The sequence below is a fragment of the Artemia franciscana genome, chromosome 18, assembly GCF_032884065.1.
Source record: "Artemia franciscana chromosome 18, ASM3288406v1, whole genome shotgun sequence".
Classification (NCBI taxonomy): domain Eukaryota; kingdom Metazoa; phylum Arthropoda; class Branchiopoda; order Anostraca; family Artemiidae; genus Artemia; species Artemia franciscana.
Genome location: NC_088880.1, coordinates 34346631 through 34367378, shown reverse-complemented (window position 1 = coordinate 34367378; position 20748 = coordinate 34346631). Strand labels below are relative to the sequence as shown.

Here is a 20748-nt window from a genome sequence, read left to right as displayed (position 1 = left end):
AGTAGTATTAGTGGTAGTAGTAGCAGTAGTATAGTAGCAGTAGTATAACAATAAAAAGAAAACGACGGAGTAAAATAAGGAAAGGAAAACGAAACAAATACGTCATAAAGATATACACAAATGACTAATAATACCAAATCTAAAATAGGACGCCCTTCCACTGGTGAGAAGAGGACTGGTTACTCAGTTTCTGCAACTGTTCATCCCCGGCCTGAACCGGTTCCACCACACCAAAACGGTTAACGATGTACCTACTCTTGATCCACCGAGGGGCCTGAAGTAAAAGCTTTGCGTACTTAAAATAGCACTTTCGCAACGATTACCCATCGTATTCAGTAAAAATATCCCAAAATGGGGTCAAATACTGCATATGCAGGAGAGCCACATTTGAGAAGACACATATAAATTTGAGAAAGGGCTTTCCGTTCCAGATTAAGCTGCTTTGTAGCCACACTAGCATAAGCAATTCTAAGTTTGCGTTCAGCATTCCGAAGCTAAAGCTTTTGCGTATTCTTAATCGAAGACCCCACCGGGAGACGTAAATATGTTAGTACAGTGGTGAGTGCTACCTATCTCCTAGACAGACGGTATTGGGCACGTAACTACCGTGTAAACGAAAGAAGAGGACTTGGAACTTCGCAGCATTCATACTGGACTCTATTTGCAGATATCTATAAGATAGGTTGTCAAAACTCCGTGGAAGACTATTGACTGGCACGGACTTAACTGATTATCCGCATAACAAAGCACTGATGTATCCGTCCCTTTTAAAATGCAACTAATAGGTAGGCCAACCTGCGCAGGAAGAGACGCGTTGTTGTAGATAATCAGTGATGTAATGGCTCCTTGCAATTATAGCATATGGTTTGGCAACATTTAGTTCAGAAAAAATATTGTAATATAAAAACTAATTATAAAATGTAAACATAAATTAAATTTTAAGGATATAAAAAGAAAAACAATAATAAGAACAACAATTTTAGTTCCATGCCACGGTTGTGACTTTTGGTCTGATGAGCTGAAATACAGCCAAAGTTCTCCAAACAATATTTTTTGCTGTTATTGTTATTGTTTTTCCTTTTTTGGGGTGTTTGTTTCTTTTCTTTTTCTTGTTCCGCTTCCTTCTTTTATTGTAAATAAATTGTAATAAATAAATATATATAAAAAAATAAGGAAGAAAAAACGGGTTTTAATTTCAACAAAGCAACGAACAAAAATAAAAACAAAACTACACTTTAATTTATTAAAGAATATATATTCCGAATATTTCGGCCCCACGTCCGGGAGCCTTTCTCAACAAAAAATGAAGAAAAATTACGACAAAAAGGAGAAAAAAATGTTTTTTTAAAACATAACACACGCAAAAATAAATCACTACAATTAAATACCCGAAGAAGAAGAAAAAAATAATAACAAAAAATAAATAAGAAACTCGCATTATAAACAAACTTCCAGCACCGATGTTACAAAACTTCAGAAAAAACCAAACCGAATGTCTATGGTGAAACAGAGGAGAGTGAATGGGTCACTCTCCTCTGAACAATCAGTGTATAAATGAGAATATAAAAGTAGTATAAATATAAAAGTGTAATGAATATAAAAGTAATGAATATAAAAGTGTATAAATGAGAATATAAACAAACTTCCAGCATTGATGCTACAAAACTTAAGAAAAAACCAAAGCGAATGTCTATAGTGAAATAATACACACATATAATATATATATATATATATATATATATATATATATATATATATATATATATATAATAAATTACTATTACATAGTAACATATGACAGTATTACTCATGCTGAGATGCTGTTTTGGACAATGTGTTCGTAATTGTGGAATTAGGATTTCTTCCGTGATTTTGAAAAAAATACTTTATTTGTCCATACTAATTACGTGTTATTATTGTAGTCACCATTTATGGATGATGTAGAAACTTTCTCAGGGTGTTCTTTTACAGATATATCAAGTTATGGTAGTATTACTCATGCTGAGATGCTGTTTCGGACAAATCTGTTAGCAATTGTTGGAGGAGGACTTCGTCCTCGATTTTCAGAAAATGTTATTCTTATACTCGACGATTCAACGAAGCAGTTTGTACTACAGTATACTTTCCAAATGCCTGTTCTTGGAGTTCAATTGAGGAAAGATAAGTACGGAAATTTTCACGCTAAGAATATCAAAGTCATCTTTCTCTTTGTCCTGAAGTGACTAAAACACTTACCATAACGTAATTTGCCTTTTGCTTATATGCTATCATCTTTTGATACCAAGGGCACCAATATGGAATGGGGGCGGGCAGTTGCCCCCCTGGATTCGAAAAATATGTTTTTTGGTATTCTTGATAAGTCTGAAAAATGCCACCGCTTAGATTTTCGAAAATACCCCTTTTTATATTAATAAGGAATCGAAAAATCCTTGTCCCCTTACTTTATTGTGAATTGACGTCCCTAAGTGGCACTCTATGCGATGTTTTCACAGTTTTTAGGGGATCTCGGTAGATTGTTCACTGGTGACATCTGCATCTGGGCAATTTAAAATTATGTATTGGAACTTATGAATTTTATTATCTCCAGTGCCTGCACTGTAAAACAGTACATATGATACCCCCTTGAATTTTAGTAGATTATTGTAGTAAAATTGTAGGTTATTGTAGATTAATTCTCTATTAATGTTATAGATTAATTGTATATTAATATTGTAGATTATTGTGTAGGAGAACTGTAGTAGATCAAGGTCAAAGGATGCTTTTGACCAGCTATGCTGCTATACTTTTATTGGTTTACGTTTTGACATTCTCTGTACCATATCACATTGTTTCTTAAGTAAATGCATTAAGTAAAAGCAAAAATAACCCGCCTCGTGTGAAACCTTGATTAAATTTAATTAAAATTATGTTTGAATAAATCTTAATTAAAATAATTTATTAAAAAGAACGAAAAGCTCTCAGTTACGACATTTTTTTTGAGTAGTCCTTATGTTTCTGTGTAATCAAATTATATTTAGTTAATTCAAAACCATGCTTTCTAATGCTGGTAACCAGCACATTAACCTATGTCAATCAGTAAGTTATATAATGTTCAAAAATTAAATATCAGTAGACTGTTTTCCAAACTGTTTTTAACTGAAGTCAAACTCGTGTTCTTATCCGTCGGTAGCTGACATTAAATATTATAGGATTGTAATCAAGGCCGTGCTCATTTAAGCTTTTTCTCTCTTTTACTTTTCTTATATGCTGCTTTCTCTTTTCTTTTACTATATCTTCGGTCTCTTTTCTTGCAGGTAAATGAAGAAACTTTCGGACCCCCCCCCCCCCCCTAAAAAAAGAGAAAAGAAATATCAAAGCTTTGACGACTTTCCACAATAACTTCTATTTTTTATGTGTGCTTTTATATATTTTTAAGTTGACTGACTCTCTTTAATTGTCTAAATATTTGTTTATATTTTAATAGTCTCTGTTTAAATGACCGAACTTTTCGATTCTTAAATTGCAACTAAGTGGAAATACCACAAAGTGCGAAGCGTAAATTTAATTTTCATCTATGTTTTATTTTTTCCCTTTTTCTAATTTCTGTTAATTTTAGGTTTGCAACCACATAAATGCTATTTTTTTCTGGTTTAAAAGTTTTGATTTTGCTCTTTAAAACTATGCTCCTTAAAATTTAGTATTAGATAACGTTTTTTTTTCTCAGAAATAACCTTTTCTCTGGAACTTCTAATCTTGAACAGCCCCTTGTTAATACTTTGAAGTTTAAGACAGATATGACTTTTGACACGTTAGTTAGTATTTACCCTGCCAGTCAAGCCTTTAAGGCCAATGTAGAATTAAAAAAAAAACGGAATGATCTAACATATATCATAAAAACGTACTCTGCAGCCATAAGGCCAACAAATTAGTTCCTCAGGTATTCTACAATCTATACATAAAGATGATTTTTGCAGCTCAGGAACTTCAAGACCTCTGTCCGGTATTAAAAGCTGCCAAAAAGTGATGGGAGGGTTATTCTAAAAGTAGGAACCGTTTTTCAATAGAGCTAGGAACAGTGTGATTACGAATGCAAATTGTGTAACGAATTCAAATATGAACTTTTTTTCATTATTAAACATAGTCGCTATTAGTATTTAAAAATTTGTCAAGTCTTGAGGAGTCTTGAATAACTCCTTATACACAAGGACCATTTAATTAAAATACTAAGCTTTTACAAATTCAAAAAATACTTTGGCGTAAAGAGAAGGTACTGGGGAGGGAGGGTTAGTTGCCCTCCAACATTTTTCGTCTAAAACTCTTGATGTCCTATCAAATGAGCCCTCTCCCGATCATCTAAGATAACTGGTTCGATACGATCACCCCTAGGGAATACAAGCAAAAAAAAAAAAAAAAACATGGATCAGTGATCTTGCTTCTGGCAAAAAATTCAGAATTCCACGTTTTTGCATAGAAGAGCTTGAAATCTCTAGAGTAGGGCTCTCTGATATTCTGAATCTCATGGCGTGATTTTCTTTAAGATCACTTGAATTTTTAGGGGTGTTTCTCCCCTTTAAAAAAAATTGGGCAAATGTTCTCTGGCTTGTAACTTCTGATGGGTAACATTGAACTTCATGCATTTTATATATTTTGAATAAGCATCAAAATTCGATCCTTTTGATGGATCTATTATTGTCAAGACTCTGTTTTTTTACAGTTTCGGTTACTATTGAGCCGCCTCGCTTCTTACTTGCAGTTCGTTACCACAGACGTCCGCTACAACCAAAAACTGTAAATGGAGATCTTTTGCATGGACAATTTAATTCTAGATTTTATCCTTATTTTTAAAATATATACGATAGCATAAGTTTTCACTTAATAGGCGATTTATCTTCACTGTCCTTGGTACTTCAAATGTTTGTACTGAAATGTAAAAAATGTTCATCTATAGTTGTAATAGAATTTATGTTCGTAACTAAAGTTTCTGTTGAGCCTCGTCTTGATTGACATCACTCATACTGCCAGCAGTATTTTTGGAGACGGTCCATTTTTAGACAGCCGGCTATGATAGAACAGCCGTCAAAAATTGCAGCTATGATTGGCTGTCCCATCAAAGCCGTCTCTGCTGCTGGAAGGGTGAGTGATGTCACTTAAGACGAGGCTTTACTCCATTACAAAACAGTTTTTACTCAAAAACGACTCAAGTAGAGTATAATCATCCTTTCTATGATTAATTTGTTTCCATGAGCTGACAGAAAGTTGTTCTAGGAATTGTCGATGGATTTTTATTTTTGAATTTAAACGATTTTCTAGGGACTGCTGGTATGTTTTTAGCGTGAAATTTAAAAATTTGAAGAAAACAGCTTCCAGATTACTACATAAAAAAAAAAATGAAGTTTGCATGGAATTTGAAATTGAAGTTTTCTTGAAGTTTCAAATGACATTTTAAATCTTGTTTTTGTTTTAAAGTCTCTTTTTGTGTATTGCTTCAAATTTTCTAGTTTTGTAAATTTAAACCCCCTGTGAATTATTGATAACTATTTTTTGATATTCACTATATATTTTTTGCTAGTTAAGAAAAGATTGTTGGTAACAACTGTTAGCAACAAAAAGGACGACCGGCCACAGCTTATGACACACATAGATACGCACTGGTCCAATCCTTGGCGGTGAACCTGGTTTACCCGGGTCTGACCCCCCCCCCCCTAAATATTTTTCAGACTCGTAAACTGGTCTTAGAAATGCACACAAAAGACTATTTCTCCTAAATAAAAAAAAAAAAATATTGTTTCAACTGGTACATTAGTCTTAAAAATGCAGTTACAAAATCCTTATTTGACACCGTTAGACAAACAAACAAAAAGAAAAGATAACGAGGAATTTGTGGAGACAGGGAATCGCTTTTTTTATAATAAGTCACCTTTTTTGAAAAACAAAATCATGGTGGAATAGATTCCTTTCCGTCCTAGCAATATGCAAAAAAATAAAAATAGTCAGTTGTTGATAAATTAGATGACAGGATCCTCAGTTGACAAATTCGGCGACAGAAAATTTTCGAAAGATTTTCTTTCTGGGGCAATTACATGTCTTCTGTTGGAATGATTTAGTTCCTTCTGGAAATATTGTATATTTTTCGTCATTATTAATTGTTAGACAAAATCCACCGGAGTTAAACTACTTCCCTTTTTTTCCTTTGTTTACTCCCCGACATACCATCGTTGTCTACTCATTTTAGCCCCCCCCCCTAAATTTCAATAAGCTATATTATTTATCTCTAGGCTTGTAGCTATACTACAAAAGGAGATCCATGTGTTCAGTTTTCCAAATGATTCCAAGAAATTGATTACAATGGAGACTAGAGATAACCCAAAAGGCATATGCGAAGTGTCCCAGTCAGTTGCGGTTGACAAGCAATTTCTAGTTCTTCCTGGACATAAGATAGGAAGTCTTCAGTTTGTGGTACGTTAATTTTATTTAGCGGTGTTCCAAAAGTATCGGTATCGACAGGTAAAATACAAAGCCGCTGACAAACTGGGTTGTAAATTCATAGTAGGAATTGTAAATACGTCATTCCGTTGACAATAATATAAACAATTTGCCTTCGTCAGTTATAATCGACAATTGTCAATTATAATGGTCAATTTGGCAATTATAATTGCGAAAAGGCAAGGTAGAACCTCAACAGGTTGACTCTAGTTTGGCATTGTGGAGTGACATGCATGAGAGGTGTAGCATAAGTGGGAGACAGTAACAACGGCAATCAAAGGGTTAAAATTAACCTTGCACTTGATGCACTTGATGCTCATTCAATTGGACAATCTGTCTTGGCTTTTTCTACAATTGGCCATGACTTTGACTTTTCCCACAACTATTCCCTTTTTTTTAATTCAAATTGAATTAAAAAAAGGGAATAGTTGTGGGAAAAGTACACCTCTCATGCATGTCACTCCACTATGCCGAACTAGAGTCAGGTCAGGTATAGATGGTGAAAATGCCCAAAGTGCGATAATCGCTACAATTGTAAATTCAACAACTTTGTCTGAAATAAAATATTCTGGGTTTGGATATTTTGGTTTTGCCGGGCCGTGGGTTGAGCTTATAAACTTTTATGTTTTACAGTTTGCAATTCAATAATCCCAGGGGATTGTCCAATAATAAACTAGTATTATAAACCTTTTAAACGATTGGAAATTGAAAGGGTTAGTGTCCTATTTAATAGTCAAAAGTGACTGGAGGGCAACTAACCCCCCTCCCACTCCCAACATTTCCCCAAAAACATCCAATCAAAATTATCCTTTTTAAAGTAATTCTTTGGAGGGGTGGTTTGGCTGAAATGACAAAATGATATTTCAGATTAAAATTTTATAATTATTGAAGAGATGTGTTATCGGTCAAATGTTTGTTCTGGGGGCTACCTCGTGCCACCCCTTCTGTCTCAGTGCAGGAAGCATATGGATGTAATATTTTGATTCACACTCAAAATTTTCAGCAATAAAAAGGGAAGCCATCAATCTCACTTTTCTTCAAGACATTTCATAAGGTTTTTAAGACATTTTTATTCAAGGCGTTTCCAAAGACTTTTTTCAAGGCGTTTCAAGATATTTCAAGACGTTTTGTAAAACATTTTCTTCAAGATGTTTCAAGCCATTTCAAGATTTTTTAAAGACATTCTTCTCAAGACGTTTTTCTACATACTACATACCTATCTAGTCCAAAAATACTTTTCTAAATGAAGAAAAATTGGAGGTAATTTAAATTAAACGGATTGGTCCAATCGATTAAATTTGCTTAGTTTGAGCGACGGTCTATAAATAATACCAAATCAATTTCCAAATTACCGCTGCCAAATACTGATATTCGCAATGTGCAGAAACATACAGATTTAAAGAAAAATGGGGCTTTACAATATATAGCCTAAAGGTGGGTTTCAAAGGGGGTCAATTATCATTAATGATAAGTAACTAGTTGTTAGGATTCTCATTGCAAGACAATGAACAACACAAAATTTTAAGTAATTTAAATTATTGTACATGTGAAATCGATTACAATGTTAGCCCTTGTTATGTACTATAGTAGTTCAATGGATTAGGTTTGGTTTATCTTCCAAGTTGGGTTGCAGTTAACAATGAAAAATTATTGATTATTAATTTGTAATTGATTTCACATTACTTGTGGAACATCCGTTTTGTCGTCTATATTTTGACCGTTTTCTATTCAAAGCACATGCAAGACTCATAGTTAAATTATTTTCACAAATAATTCATATTTGAAAATAGAAAATATATTTGAACATTTGAAAATATTTGATAATAGAAAAGTTCATGTTTGTTTTGTAGTTAAAGTTAAATCGGCTTATGAGTTTTTATTCTGCTGTCAAATAGGGAAGGGTTGAAAGAGTTGGTGCTCTTCTCAGTTTTTTGAAAAACTAAACTAATACAACTATTAATAACTCACAACACCACCAAGCCGCCTGAGGCCACCACAGCTACGCACGCTCCTCCTCCAATCCAATCTATTCAAAGTCTCCCTCATTACACCTCCCAAGAAGTTCCTATTTCCCTAAAATATATCCTTGTGACATCCTCCTACTCCATTCGCGGTTGTAAATTGAAAATGAAAGTTCATATTTGTTCTGTGGTTAAAGTATCTTACTCCCCCCTCCCGACTAAAAACAAGCCGAGGCCTCAATTTATTTTTGGGGTGGATACAAAAGAGGGAGAAGCTTTAGACAATTTTTGGAGATTATTCTAGGGTGATTATTTTATGACAAAATTCATAACGCCAGGTTGGTAAAAGCTTAGTGCCTGATATGTCATTACATGGATTTACTCTTTTACAACCATTACAATCGTTACAACTCCTTACAACGTTGCAACCGTTTACGTACGTTTACTCCCCTAGAATTGTCTCTGTTAAATTACCTCTCAAAAGAATCAGTGGATGAATTTTTAGGGACAATATCCCTCTGGAGACTATTTCAATCGGAGGTGCAGCGTCTTGCAAAGCTGTTCAACAAGTACTCAGTGTGAAGTATTGTTCCCTTGTTTTGGTCTCTCCTCCCCCTTTTTAGTTTTCCTTTTAACTTTTTTTATATGTATTTATTTGACTTTCTTTAATTTAGTGTGACTAGTTTTTGTCTATTTAAGTTTTAATTGATGTTTACCAGTTAAATTATTGACTGACGAATGATTAGTCATTCTGATTTTTCTTTTTTTCGTTTTCTTTCTGGCATTCTTTGCCAGTTCTCCAGTTTTCGTGTTTCTTTATGATATTGTTTAATCTGAAATTTCAATTTGGACCTTTGGGGCTTGTGATAGTGATTTCTTAAAATGAATATCTTCTTATTCTCTATTATTCTATTCTTGTTATTCTATATTCTAATTCGCCTTATCTTATCCTATTCTCTTAACGGTAATCTGACCTTCCCATGTTTCTGAGTTTTTGTCATATTGGCTTGGTAAATAGTCGCCCACGTAGGGATAAATCTTTGGAGGGAGGATAGCGGGTGTACTTGTAGAAAGTAGCCATTAAACTCACATTAAATCTCTCACTGACAGGTTTTTAGTTACAGTATTGGTACTACAACTCGCCCTTAAAGCCTAATTTTGGAGCCTTGGGAGCGGTGCCACTAGGATTTTGAGCCCTAGGATTGATGAGCCCTAGCAAAAGCGGGAGTCCGTGTTTGAAAATTGACCTAATGAACTACTTTTACAGAGATATTCTAGCTGGGTGGTAACATCCTTTGCTTTGTTTATTCGAGGCTGTAGCTTAATGGTGCTCTCTATCCTCGAAATGCTACTCTCTATAAATGAAATAGCTTAGTTCCATGCACTGCGTATATCTTGACAAGGAAACTTATTTTTCTAGGAATTTGTCTTAGAACAGACATAGCCTATATCTCTTAAGTGATTTTACTAACTAATCTGTTAATAATCTTGCTGATTAATCTGCAAGATGGTGATAGAATCCCTGGACATCGTAGGTAAGGCCGGTCGTGGATCATAATGCATGACTTTGAATCTCTGACGGTATATCGGAACCAGGCCAAAGCAGAACCTTTAAGGAGAATGACTGGAGAATTGTTCGCCGCTATGGCATCCTAGGTTAGTTTAATGCAACTTTAGAGAGGAAGGGGTTCGACCCTGCTCAGTATAGGCAGTGAGAAAAGCAGCTTTTTTGGCTAGGATAAGATAAGATAATATTTATTCTCAAAAGACTATCACAAGCTCTATAGAGCCGAATTCGCTTTATATGTCAGTAAAAGCTAAGACAAAAAAAATTCAAAACAGTACATTAAGTCAAACACTTAAAATTAAAAGGAATTAAAAAAGCAAAATCATCAAAGATAAAGGGCAAATCAGTAAACTTAACAATTAAATTACAAAAACATTGCAGTAAATAAAAAAAAATAAAAACGGCAATAGAGGAAAAGGGGAATTTGGCAAGTACATAATCACGAATTATTATTAAGGTGTTCCAGAATAAAGGGTATAAAACTTTCACGAAACCTTTCTGTAACAGCATGGATCGGAGAGACTCTCACCCCCCATGAAGGTGAGAGAAAGAATGAATGTCATAGGTTAGACTGTGCAGAGGTCATAAATAATGACTTAAAATCTTTGGGGATGTTTTTTGTCGTGACTAAAGCAAAAGCTATAAAGAAGATGACTGGAGTTTGCCAGTTTCATCTTCAGGTGGCTTAATGTTACTCTTTATTAGGAAGTATTAGCCTCCCTTAACATGAGGAATTTGAACGTCAGCTGGTTCGGTTTAGAAATTCTCTCATGATAGATGGAATTTGTATATCCTGATTGACTTTACTAAATGGCTGCAACGGGTTGAGAAAGGGGCCTGAATACCCCAGAGTCGGCTATGGTAAGATTATAAAAAAAGGACTTAAAACCTCTGGTGACGAGGCCGAAACAGATGCTTTGAAGAAAATGACTGGAGGACTGTTCGCTAGTGTTGCATTCTGAGCCGGATTAACACGCTTCTTATAAGTGAAGGGATTGGATTCTGCTTATTATGTGTATCATTGAAAGATAAAATATGTAGCTTGAATAGCTCTCAGGACAAATTTACTGGGCTTTGCTGGGCCGGACTGTGCTTTACTTTGGTGAGACTGTTGCAAAATGGCTTCAGCCCATCGCAAAGATCTCGGAAAGTTGCAAAATCAGAAGCTTTAAGCAGATTGAAATGGAGACAGGGGCTGCTTACCAGTGTGTCAGTCTCATATGCATTGACACTGACACGACTTTGCATTTGAACTTGTCAGATGAATGGACCATTTTACTGAATTAGACATGAATTTACTCAATAAAACATGTGTAGCTTAGTAATTGTGTTAAACGTTATATATAGGTTAACACCATATCCATCAAAGCACAACAAAAAGGAGTACTAACGTATTATTAAAATAAAAACAAGTTTTTTGCTGAAAGTAAGAAGCATTATGAAAACATTTAAAAAAACTGTGTGTAATGAGTAAGGGTTGAGGAAGGAGCAGCCCCCTTCATATACAGAATAATTTCTGTTCGTTTTAAGTTTTAATGTTACTCTATACTTTCAGTTAAAAATAACTTGTGTTTTATATTTACTTTATCTTAATTTTAATCTAACCGGGAAACTCCCCTCCCCCCTCCGTGGCAAAATTCCCCCGAAGAAGCCCTACCGCGAAAGATTTCCCTGTGGAAAATCCCCCCGTGTGGAACTTCCTCTGGAAAATTTCTCCTGATCAATTCCCTCCTCGCTGAAAGTTTCTCCTGTACAACTTGCCTTACTCTCATTAAAAACACTTTTTTCAATTTAATTTTGATAGTTTTTTAAATCATGTCCGAAATTCCCTTCCCTCTCCTTCATTGAAAGCCTCCTTGGAAAATTTCCATATATTTCCGAAAACAAATGTTATATGTAAACCATGGTCAAACTGTGTAGCTTACTGCCCCCCCCCACACCTGTTCGAAATTTTCCACGGACAATTCTCCCGGAAACCTTTTCCCCTGGAAAAATTCTTTCCGTGGGAAACCCCCTCCCCCTTGAAGAAAATTAACCCGTAAAATATTACCGTATATTTTCCAGTAACAAATGCTATACATAAACATTGGGTAAATTGCATAACTTACTGCCCTTTCCCCAGGGGTTATGGGGGGCCAAGTCATCTCTAGAGGCATAGTTATTCGATCTTTAAACTATGCCGAATCAAATGGCTATCTCATAATTTTGATCGGATATCATTGGAGAAAAAAGGGACGTGGTATCGGGCTAGTTGTATTGCAGTCTTTGGTTACTTGAAATGGGCACCAGAAATTTTGATATTCCTTTGAATGAGCGTTCTACTGAATTTCTAGGAACAATGGCTGAACAGGTCACCCCTTTGGAAAACAAAAGAAATGGATTCGCATTCTTGATCTTTCTTCTGGCATAAACATTAGAAATTCCACATTTTGGTTGGTAGAAGACCGGCACTTCTACAGTAAGGTTCCCTGACTTCTGAATCTAATGATGGGCCTTTCATTAAGATCGCCTGAGTCTACTGGGGGTGTTTCTCACCTTTTTTGAAAATTTGGCATATTCTCTCATCCTCGTGGCCTTTGATGGGTATCATTAAGCTTAATGTAATTTATATATTTGGAATCAGCATAGATCGTTTTGATGTATTGATTATTATCAAAACTACTTTTCTAAGTTTTGGTTGCTATTACGCCAGGTTTTTCAGGGTGTTTTTCATAGAGGGGGGTTTCAAAGAGTTAGAAGTCATCCACTTTCATCTTTATGTCTCAAGCTATTATTGGAATAAGGATTCTCAGATGATAATTGAATTATAGCGGGGTTAGTGGTGGCAATTCAAGAAAATGGGGAGAGCAAACTTTTTTTTAAGATCTGGTTGAAAAATACCACAAAAAAGTATTTTTCAAAATTTAGGAAGGGGAATGTAGGGGTCATAGGCCCCTACCCTCCATTTGACGCCATTTGATGTACACATATTTAGTAAGTTACCGTATTTTATAGGTGATTTTAAAAACACCAAATTAAATTTAAATTGTATAAACAATTTATGGCGTTCTTTAATTCCTGCCAAATGGAATCTTGCCAGATATCTTTTCCTGGCCGTATATCAGATTGATTTCATAGGATCTGAAGTCTTCTGCATTTTATTATTTCCATAATTACTGTTTTAACCACATTTTACTTAAATCGTGGTTGCAACGGCAGCTGCAACCAAATAAAAGACAAACACTGCCCTTGGTAAAAAAAAAGCCTAGAACCCCTCAAAATTGTGCCGGGACCGAAACAGAAAAACTACACCATTGTAATTGCTTTGACCGAAAGCCCTATTCTGGAATTTACAGTCCCTGGCCTGAACAACAAGGAAAATCTATTGATTAAACAACAATGAAAATCCCGTTTTTGCATGGGAATCACCATCAACTACTACAAGTCGCCTGAGGCCGACACAGCTACGCACGCTCCTCCTCCATCCCAATCTATTCAAATCCCCCCTCTTTACACCCTCCCAGGAAGTTCCAATTCCCCTTAAATATTTCTTTATGACATCCTCTAACTCCAACCGTGGATGGCCTCTTTTTTCTCCTAAGCTAGTTATTATCAGAAGAAGGATCTTCAGATGACTATTGAATTGTGAATAATTGTGCATGATGGGTTACCATTTTCCTATTTAGGGTTTCTAAAGGCCAGAAAGTAAACTTATGACGATTCATGCCATGTTGAAGCAAACATTTTAAACATTATAAACATGTTTTTGTTTGTAATGATTGTGCCGTATTCCAGAAAATGGAATAAATTTCAATATGGTCCTATTTGTATTGTAAATAATATAGAAAAAAGGCTCTTTATCAGCTGTATTTTCTATCTTCTTGGGTTTGCGTGAATCAAATACACCTCTATTCAAAGACCTTTTATTTCCTTCGTTTTTAGGACTTGAGTACGTCAGAGACATCTATGTCTAAAGCGCCAATAACCGTTTCAGCACACCAAAGCGAGATATCCTGTATAGCCCTTAATCAAGACGCATCAATGGTTGCCTCGGCATCAGAAAAGGGAACGTTAATTCGTGTATGGGATACACTAAAAAAGGTTTTGCTTGCGGAACTGAGAAGAGGGTCGGACACGGCAAATCTTTATTGGTAGTTATTTCACTTTACTTTCTTCTTAATTTATTACTTTTTCCTATTTATTCAGCTTTGAAACAATTTAAAAGAATTGCCCCATGTGTTTTTAGAAGAAACATTTTTCTAACCTCCCAGTGGAATTTGTTATTAAGCTTTCAGGGCACAAATTAAACTTTCATCTTCTTTCCAAGTTTTAGATTAGTTTCTTCTCTTTAATCATTCTGATAATTTAGACCGTTCTTCAGCCTCACTGCAGGATATGTCAAAATAATAGTATATCTATGGCAAAAATGAGATATCTTCATTGATTGAAGATATCCGAAAAGTCAAGTTGACCTATCTTCAAGTTCAATTCTCTTTTTTAGCTGACTATAAAAATTATTTTCGTAAAAAAGAGTAAAACTAATAATTTTTATGGCACTTGGTATTAACCAAGTGACATATAGCAATCGCCAATTCTGTCGGTCTGTCTGTCGATCTGTCTGTTGGTCTGTCTGTCTGTCTGTCGGTACCGGTTTTGCTACTTTAGGCACTTCCAGGTAAGCTAGGACGATGAAATTTGGCAGGCGTATCAGGGACGGGACGTTTTTCCAATTTGATCATCTGGGGGGAGTGGGGGGCCGGTTAATTCGGAAAAAATAGAAAAAAGGAAGTATTTTAACTTATGAATGGGTGATGGGATCTTAATGAAATTTGATGTTTGGGATGATATTGTGTCTCAGCGCTCATATTTTAAATCCCGACCGGATCTGATGACATTGGGGGGAGTTGGAGGGGGGGGGGAACCTAAAATCTTAGAAAACACTTAGAGTGGAGGGATCGGGATGAAACTTGATGGGAAAAACAAGCACAAGTCCCAGATACATGATTGACATAATCGGAACGGATCCGCTCTCTTTGGGGTAGTTGGGGGGGGGGGGTAATTCTGAAAAATTAGAAAGAATGAGGTATTTTTAACTTACGAACGGGTATTGGATCTCAATGAAATTTGATGTTTAGAAGGATATCGTGTCTTAAAGCTCTTATTTTAAATCCCGACCGGATCTGGTGACATTGGGGGGGGAGTTTGGAGGGGGAAACCTAAAACTTGGAAAACACTTAGAGTGGAGGGATCGGGATGAAACTTGGTGGGAAAAATAAACACAAGTGCTAGATATATGATTGACATAAGTGGAACGGATCCGCTCTCTTTGGGATAGTTGGGAGGGGGGGGGGTTATTTGTGAAAAATTAGAAAAAATGAGGTATTTTTAACTTACGAACAGGTGATCGGATCTCAATGAAATTTGATATTTAGAAGGATATCGTGGCTCAGAGCTCTCATTTTAAACCCGACCAGATCTGGTGACATTGGGGGGGGGGGGTGGGAGTGGGAACCCTAAAACTTGAAAAACACTTAGAATGGAGGGATCGGGATGAAATTTGGTGGAAAAAATAATCACGAGTCCTAGACACATGATTGACATAACCGGAACGGATTTGCTCTCGTTGGGGTAGTTGGGGGAGGGGTTAATTCTGAAAAATGAGGTATTTTTAACTTACGAACGGGTTATCGGATCTCAATGAAATTTGATATTTAGAAGGATATCGTGTCTCAAAGCTCTTATTTTAAATCCTGCCTGGATCTGGTGACGTTGGGGGAAGTTTGGGGTGGGGGAACCTAAAATCATGGAAAACGCTTAGATTGGAGGGATCGGGATGAAACTTGGTGGGAAAAATAAGCAGAAGTCTTTCAAACGTGATTTACATAATTGGAACGGATCCGATCCATTAGGGGGGTTAATTCTGAAAAATACGAAAAAATGACGTATTTTTAACTTACGAAGGAGTGATCGGATCTTCATGAAACTTCATATTTAGAAGGACCTCGTTCCTCAGATCTCTTATTTTAAATCTCAACCGGATCAAGCGTAATTGGGGGGGCAGTTTGGGGGGGGGGACCGGAAATCTTAGAAAATACTTAAAGCGGTGAGATCAGAATGAAACTGGATGGGAGGAATAAAAACCTGTCTAAGATACGTGACTGATACGTCCTCTCTTTGGTGGAATTGGAGGGGGGGGGGGTAATTTTGAAAATTGAGGTATTTGTAACTTACGAAAGGGTGACCAGATCTTAATGATATTTGATATTTAGAAGGATCTTGTGCTTTAAAGCTCTAATTTAAATTCCGACCAGATCCTGTGACGTTGGGGGGAGTTGGAGGGGGAAACCGGAATTCTTGGAAAACGTGAAAATTGGGGTATTTTTATCTTACGAATAGATGATTGGATCTTTATGAAATTTGATTTTTAGAAAGAATTCATGTCTCAGGGCTCTTATTTCAAATCCCGACCAGATCGTTTGACACTGGGGGAGTTGGAGGGGGAAACCTTGGAAAAACACTTGGAGTGTAGAAATCGGGATGAAGCTTGGTGGATAGAATAAACAAATGTCCTTGATACGTGATTGACAGAATCGTACTGGATTCGCTCTCTTTGGGGGAGTTGGGGGGAGGGGTTCAGTGATTTGGCGAGTTTGGTGCTTCTGGACGTGCTAGGACGATGAAAATTTATAGGCGTGTCAGGGAGCTGCACAATTTGACTTGATAAAGTCGTTTTCCCAGATTCGACCATCTGGGGGGCTAAAGGGAGAGGAAAAATTAGAAAAAATTAGGTATTTATAACTTACGAGTGGGTGATGGGATCTTAATGAATTTTTATATTTAGAAGGATATCGTGACTCAGAGCTCTTATTTTGAATCCTGACCGGCATTAAGCCTCTTATTTTCCTTTTTAAATCAATCTATTGATTCATAGAATTTTGTTAGAGCTCATACCATATGATCTCTTGGCTCTTAGCTCTTCTCGCCTCGTCACAAGTGCCATATGAGCTCTTAGCTCTTGTTTTTTTTAACAAACCGAAGAATTTAGAAAAATAGAACAGTTAAGATTAATATTTAAATATTTGTATATAATTTAAACAATCTGACAAAAAGCTATGCCAAAAAAAGTCTGCCTAAATAGTTACATATCTAGCTTCAGAACGATGAAAGCACTTGTAGAATAGGCATGCAATAATATTTCTAGATAGCTATATTTAGAATCTGAACGAAAAATGTAGTCCGATCCTACGAAAGAAAGGCTAAGAAGCCTAGATCGCATTTGTGGATGGACGATGATAGATTTCTGGAAATTTTTTCTTTTTGTTCATCTACCAAGGGGCAAAAGAAGCATGGGATCCTTGAATTGGGAGGAAAGAGGCCTTAATCTAGACAAAAAGAGGCCATAATCTGGAGAATCCAAGAGAAGGTTGAAACTTAACAGGAAAGGATAAAAAGCAGAGTTTGGACAGATCAGGATGAAGGATAAGTGTGTGCAGCTCTGTTTTCCCCATGTGGCTTGGAGCTATATTGAGTTGTTAGAGTGGTACAAAGTATTTTAATAACAATAGTTGAAATTCCTTTGATCTACCCGTAACGGGCGAGATGATATATACCACCGAGGAGGCGAAGGCAAGAAGCTATACTAATGCCCATTAACTAATCCCTAAACTCACTTGATTCTTCGATTGAACAGTCAGGCTTGTGAACTCGTCGCTCGGACAGAAAAGAAGTATAAAAAAGTCGAAAACATTCTTTTATGTCGGGTTTTCATGCTAATTCTGTTAGTCTTTTGGCCCAGCAATATACCCCTTTCAGTTTTGGTTCCTGACAAAATCAAAATACGAATCAAAATAATGGATGGTCATGGTATGGACATGCCTATGATGGAACCAGAGTAAGGAAAGAAGCATGCGCCTATGATGATTTGGTTGTTTTTTAAAGCGATGCTTGAAACAGAATTTTATATTGACAAAGATGGCAGCTCTGGAGATAAATGTACGTGAAGATTGGATGGATGGTGATGACGGTCGATGTTTTAAATGATAGTCCCTGAAGAAAAATTAAAGACTCAAGGAGACGACTCTCAATGAAAAACTAGAGTCGATACCACATCTACTTTTTCTACTCATAACACTCGTAATTCATCAACTATATGCTTGTTTGTGTGCAGTCATGAATGACAACCTCTTGGACGTCCAATGTAAAAGTAGTGTTGATACCTCGTCCATCGAATTGTTCTTTGGACTGGTAATGTGGCCCTAAGTATTTTTTTCAGGTTTTGGCATTACAGAGCTACTTGGCAGCATTCCTACAAGCTATATCCCTCCAAAATGATAAAAATCTTATTCGAAATTTGAAAATCTTATCGAAGTGATAATTCATAGTTTTGTTTCTAGAGTGTGTAAGCACTGGAGACACCTTCCAGACGATGTTCTGTGCTCCGAAGGTTTTTCACAATTTAGTAGCTCATTACTAGGTAGTGATTTTCTCCAGTGCGAATGTGAGGATCCTAGGTTTAGTATGGCGTGTTTTTTATTATTATTTTTAGTGTTGGGTGTATTAATTACTCTGTGTGCCTTTCCATGTGAATAAATTTGTTGTTACTATGAATAGATGATAAACTTTATGCTAGTTAAAAAACGGACAAAAGACAAAAGTGAAAAAGGGAGCTTTTTCAACAACAAAGAGCAATATAAAAAATTAAAAAGACCAGAAATCGGTGGCGTTACTTCAGTGATAGACCACTTCTGTCTGCCACCGTTCAATCTCAATGCTCTTATGGCAAAAACTGCAATAATTTCTTCTATGAACACTATTTTGTGTCAGCAGCGCTTAAATTTAGACTTTTGACTTCTTCCTCTAACTTCTAGGCTATATATTTTTTCTAATCTTCTTTTATAACATCAGTCCGAACCCTCCCTTCCCCTCTTTAACCTCCCCTTCCGACTTCTAACCCCTTAACTCTCCTCCTCCTGACACTTGTGATATATCGGCTCAAATTTGTTTAAATCAGACTCCTTTTTCAGCATTAACTTCAGCCGTGATTCAGAGTTTTTATGCTGTGCCAGTGATAAAGGGACTGTTCATGTCTTTGCAGTTCGAGATCTCCAGTTGAATAAACGCTCAGCGTAAGTTTACTTGTGTTTTATATATTTCTTATATATATATATATATATATATATACTAGCTGTTGGGATGGCGCTTCGCGCCACCCCAAAACCTAGTTGGTGGGGGTGCTTCACGCCCCCCCAAGCCCCCCCCCCCCCGCGCGCGTAAGTCGTTACGCGCCATTGTAGTTGTGTCCCTCTGTCCCACCTGTGAATATAGATAGATAGATATATATGTTTTTAACAACGTAAAACTTGCGAATATACAACATTCTTCGCTGTCCCATTGTCTGTGCATATAAATAGATTGTCAGGTTTACCGACTCTTGAACATGCAACATATAATTGTCCATGGGAAAACAATCCGTATTCAGATCTATACCTCATGATTCTAATGATTGCCCTTGAGCTTTGTTGATGGTGATTACTAATCGACCATTCCCTGTGTCGCCGTCGTCATTTATATATCCCCCTGTGCCCCCTGGCGTCCCCGTTTTAGTTATGTCCCTGTGTCCTGGTCGTCATTTATATTCCCTGTGTTCCGGTCGTCATTTGTGTCCCGGTGTCCCAGTCTGTAATTTCTCTGAGTGTCCCGGTCGTCATTTATATTCCTTGGGTCCTGGTGTCCCGGTCGTCATTTGTGTCCCGGTCTGTATATACATTCGTTTTTGAATTGGTCTTTTTTTAGTTTTTTGTTTTTTACCTTTTTTTAGTTTTTTTTTAGTTATACCTCATGATTCTAATGATTGCCCTTGAACTTTGTTGATGGTGATTGCTAGTTTTTTCCTTTTTTTTATTTTTTTTCTTTTTTAGTTTTTTTTAGTTTTTTAGCTTTTTTAGTTTTTTTATTAGTTTTTAGTTTTTTTCTTTTTAGTTTTTTTGTAGTTTTTACCTTTTTTTAGTTTTTTTTAGTTTTTTTTTACTTATGTCCTGGTCGTCATTTATATTCCCTGTGTCCCGGTCGTCATTTGTGTCCCGGTGCTTTGTAGATGGTGATTGCTAATCGAACATTCCTTGTGTCCCGGTCGCTTTCTCTTTGAGTGTCCCGGTCGTCATTTATATTCCCTATGTCCCGGTGTCCCGGTCGTCATTTGTGTCCCGATGTCCCGGTGTGTAATTTCGTCAATCAACAAACATGACGTCAGTCGACACACAAACATGACGTCACTCGACACACAGACACACAGACAACTTATTTTTATATATATACTAGCTGTTGGGGTGGCCGTTCGCGCCACCCCAACACCTAGTTGGTGGGGGCGCTTCGCACATCCCCCCCACCCAAGCCCCCCCGCGCGCGCAAGTCGTTACGTGCCATATTAGTTACGCGCTATTGTAGTTGTGTCCCTGTGTCTTATTCTACTGATTGCCCTTGAGCTTTGTTGATGGTGATTGCTAATCGAACGGTATCCCCCTGTGCCCCCCGGCGTCCCCGTTGTTTTTGTTTCCCTGTGTCCCGGTCGTCATTTGTGTCCCGGTCGTCATTTGTGTCCCGGTGTCCCAGTCTTTAATTTGTCTTTGAGTGTCGCGGTCGTCATTTATATTCCCTGTGTCCCGGTGTCCCGGTCGTCATTTTTGTCCCGGTCGTCATTTGTGTTCGGGTGTCCTGGTCTGAGCGCCCCCCAAGCCCCCCCCGCGCGCGCAAGTCGTTACGCGCCATATTAGTTACGCGCCA

At 36.8% G+C, this 20748-nt stretch overlaps 1 protein-coding gene across 3 annotated transcripts in view; it reads left to right on the top strand.

Annotated features, from left to right (window-relative positions):
- LOC136038915 (WD repeat domain phosphoinositide-interacting protein 4-like) overlaps positions 1 to 20748 on the top strand; it is a 56859-nt gene that overhangs the window by 15083 nt on the left and 21028 nt on the right. For all 3 annotated transcript variants that reach the window (XM_065722400.1, XM_065722398.1, XM_065722399.1), the window contains 4 exons: positions 1972 to 2164; positions 6255 to 6435; positions 13912 to 14120; positions 18993 to 19094. In XM_065722400.1, the coding sequence (XP_065578472.1) occupies positions 1972 to 2164; positions 6255 to 6435; positions 13912 to 14120; positions 18993 to 19094 (685 nt within the window). The remainder of the gene's footprint in view (positions 1 to 1971; positions 2165 to 6254; positions 6436 to 13911; positions 14121 to 18992; positions 19095 to 20748) is intronic.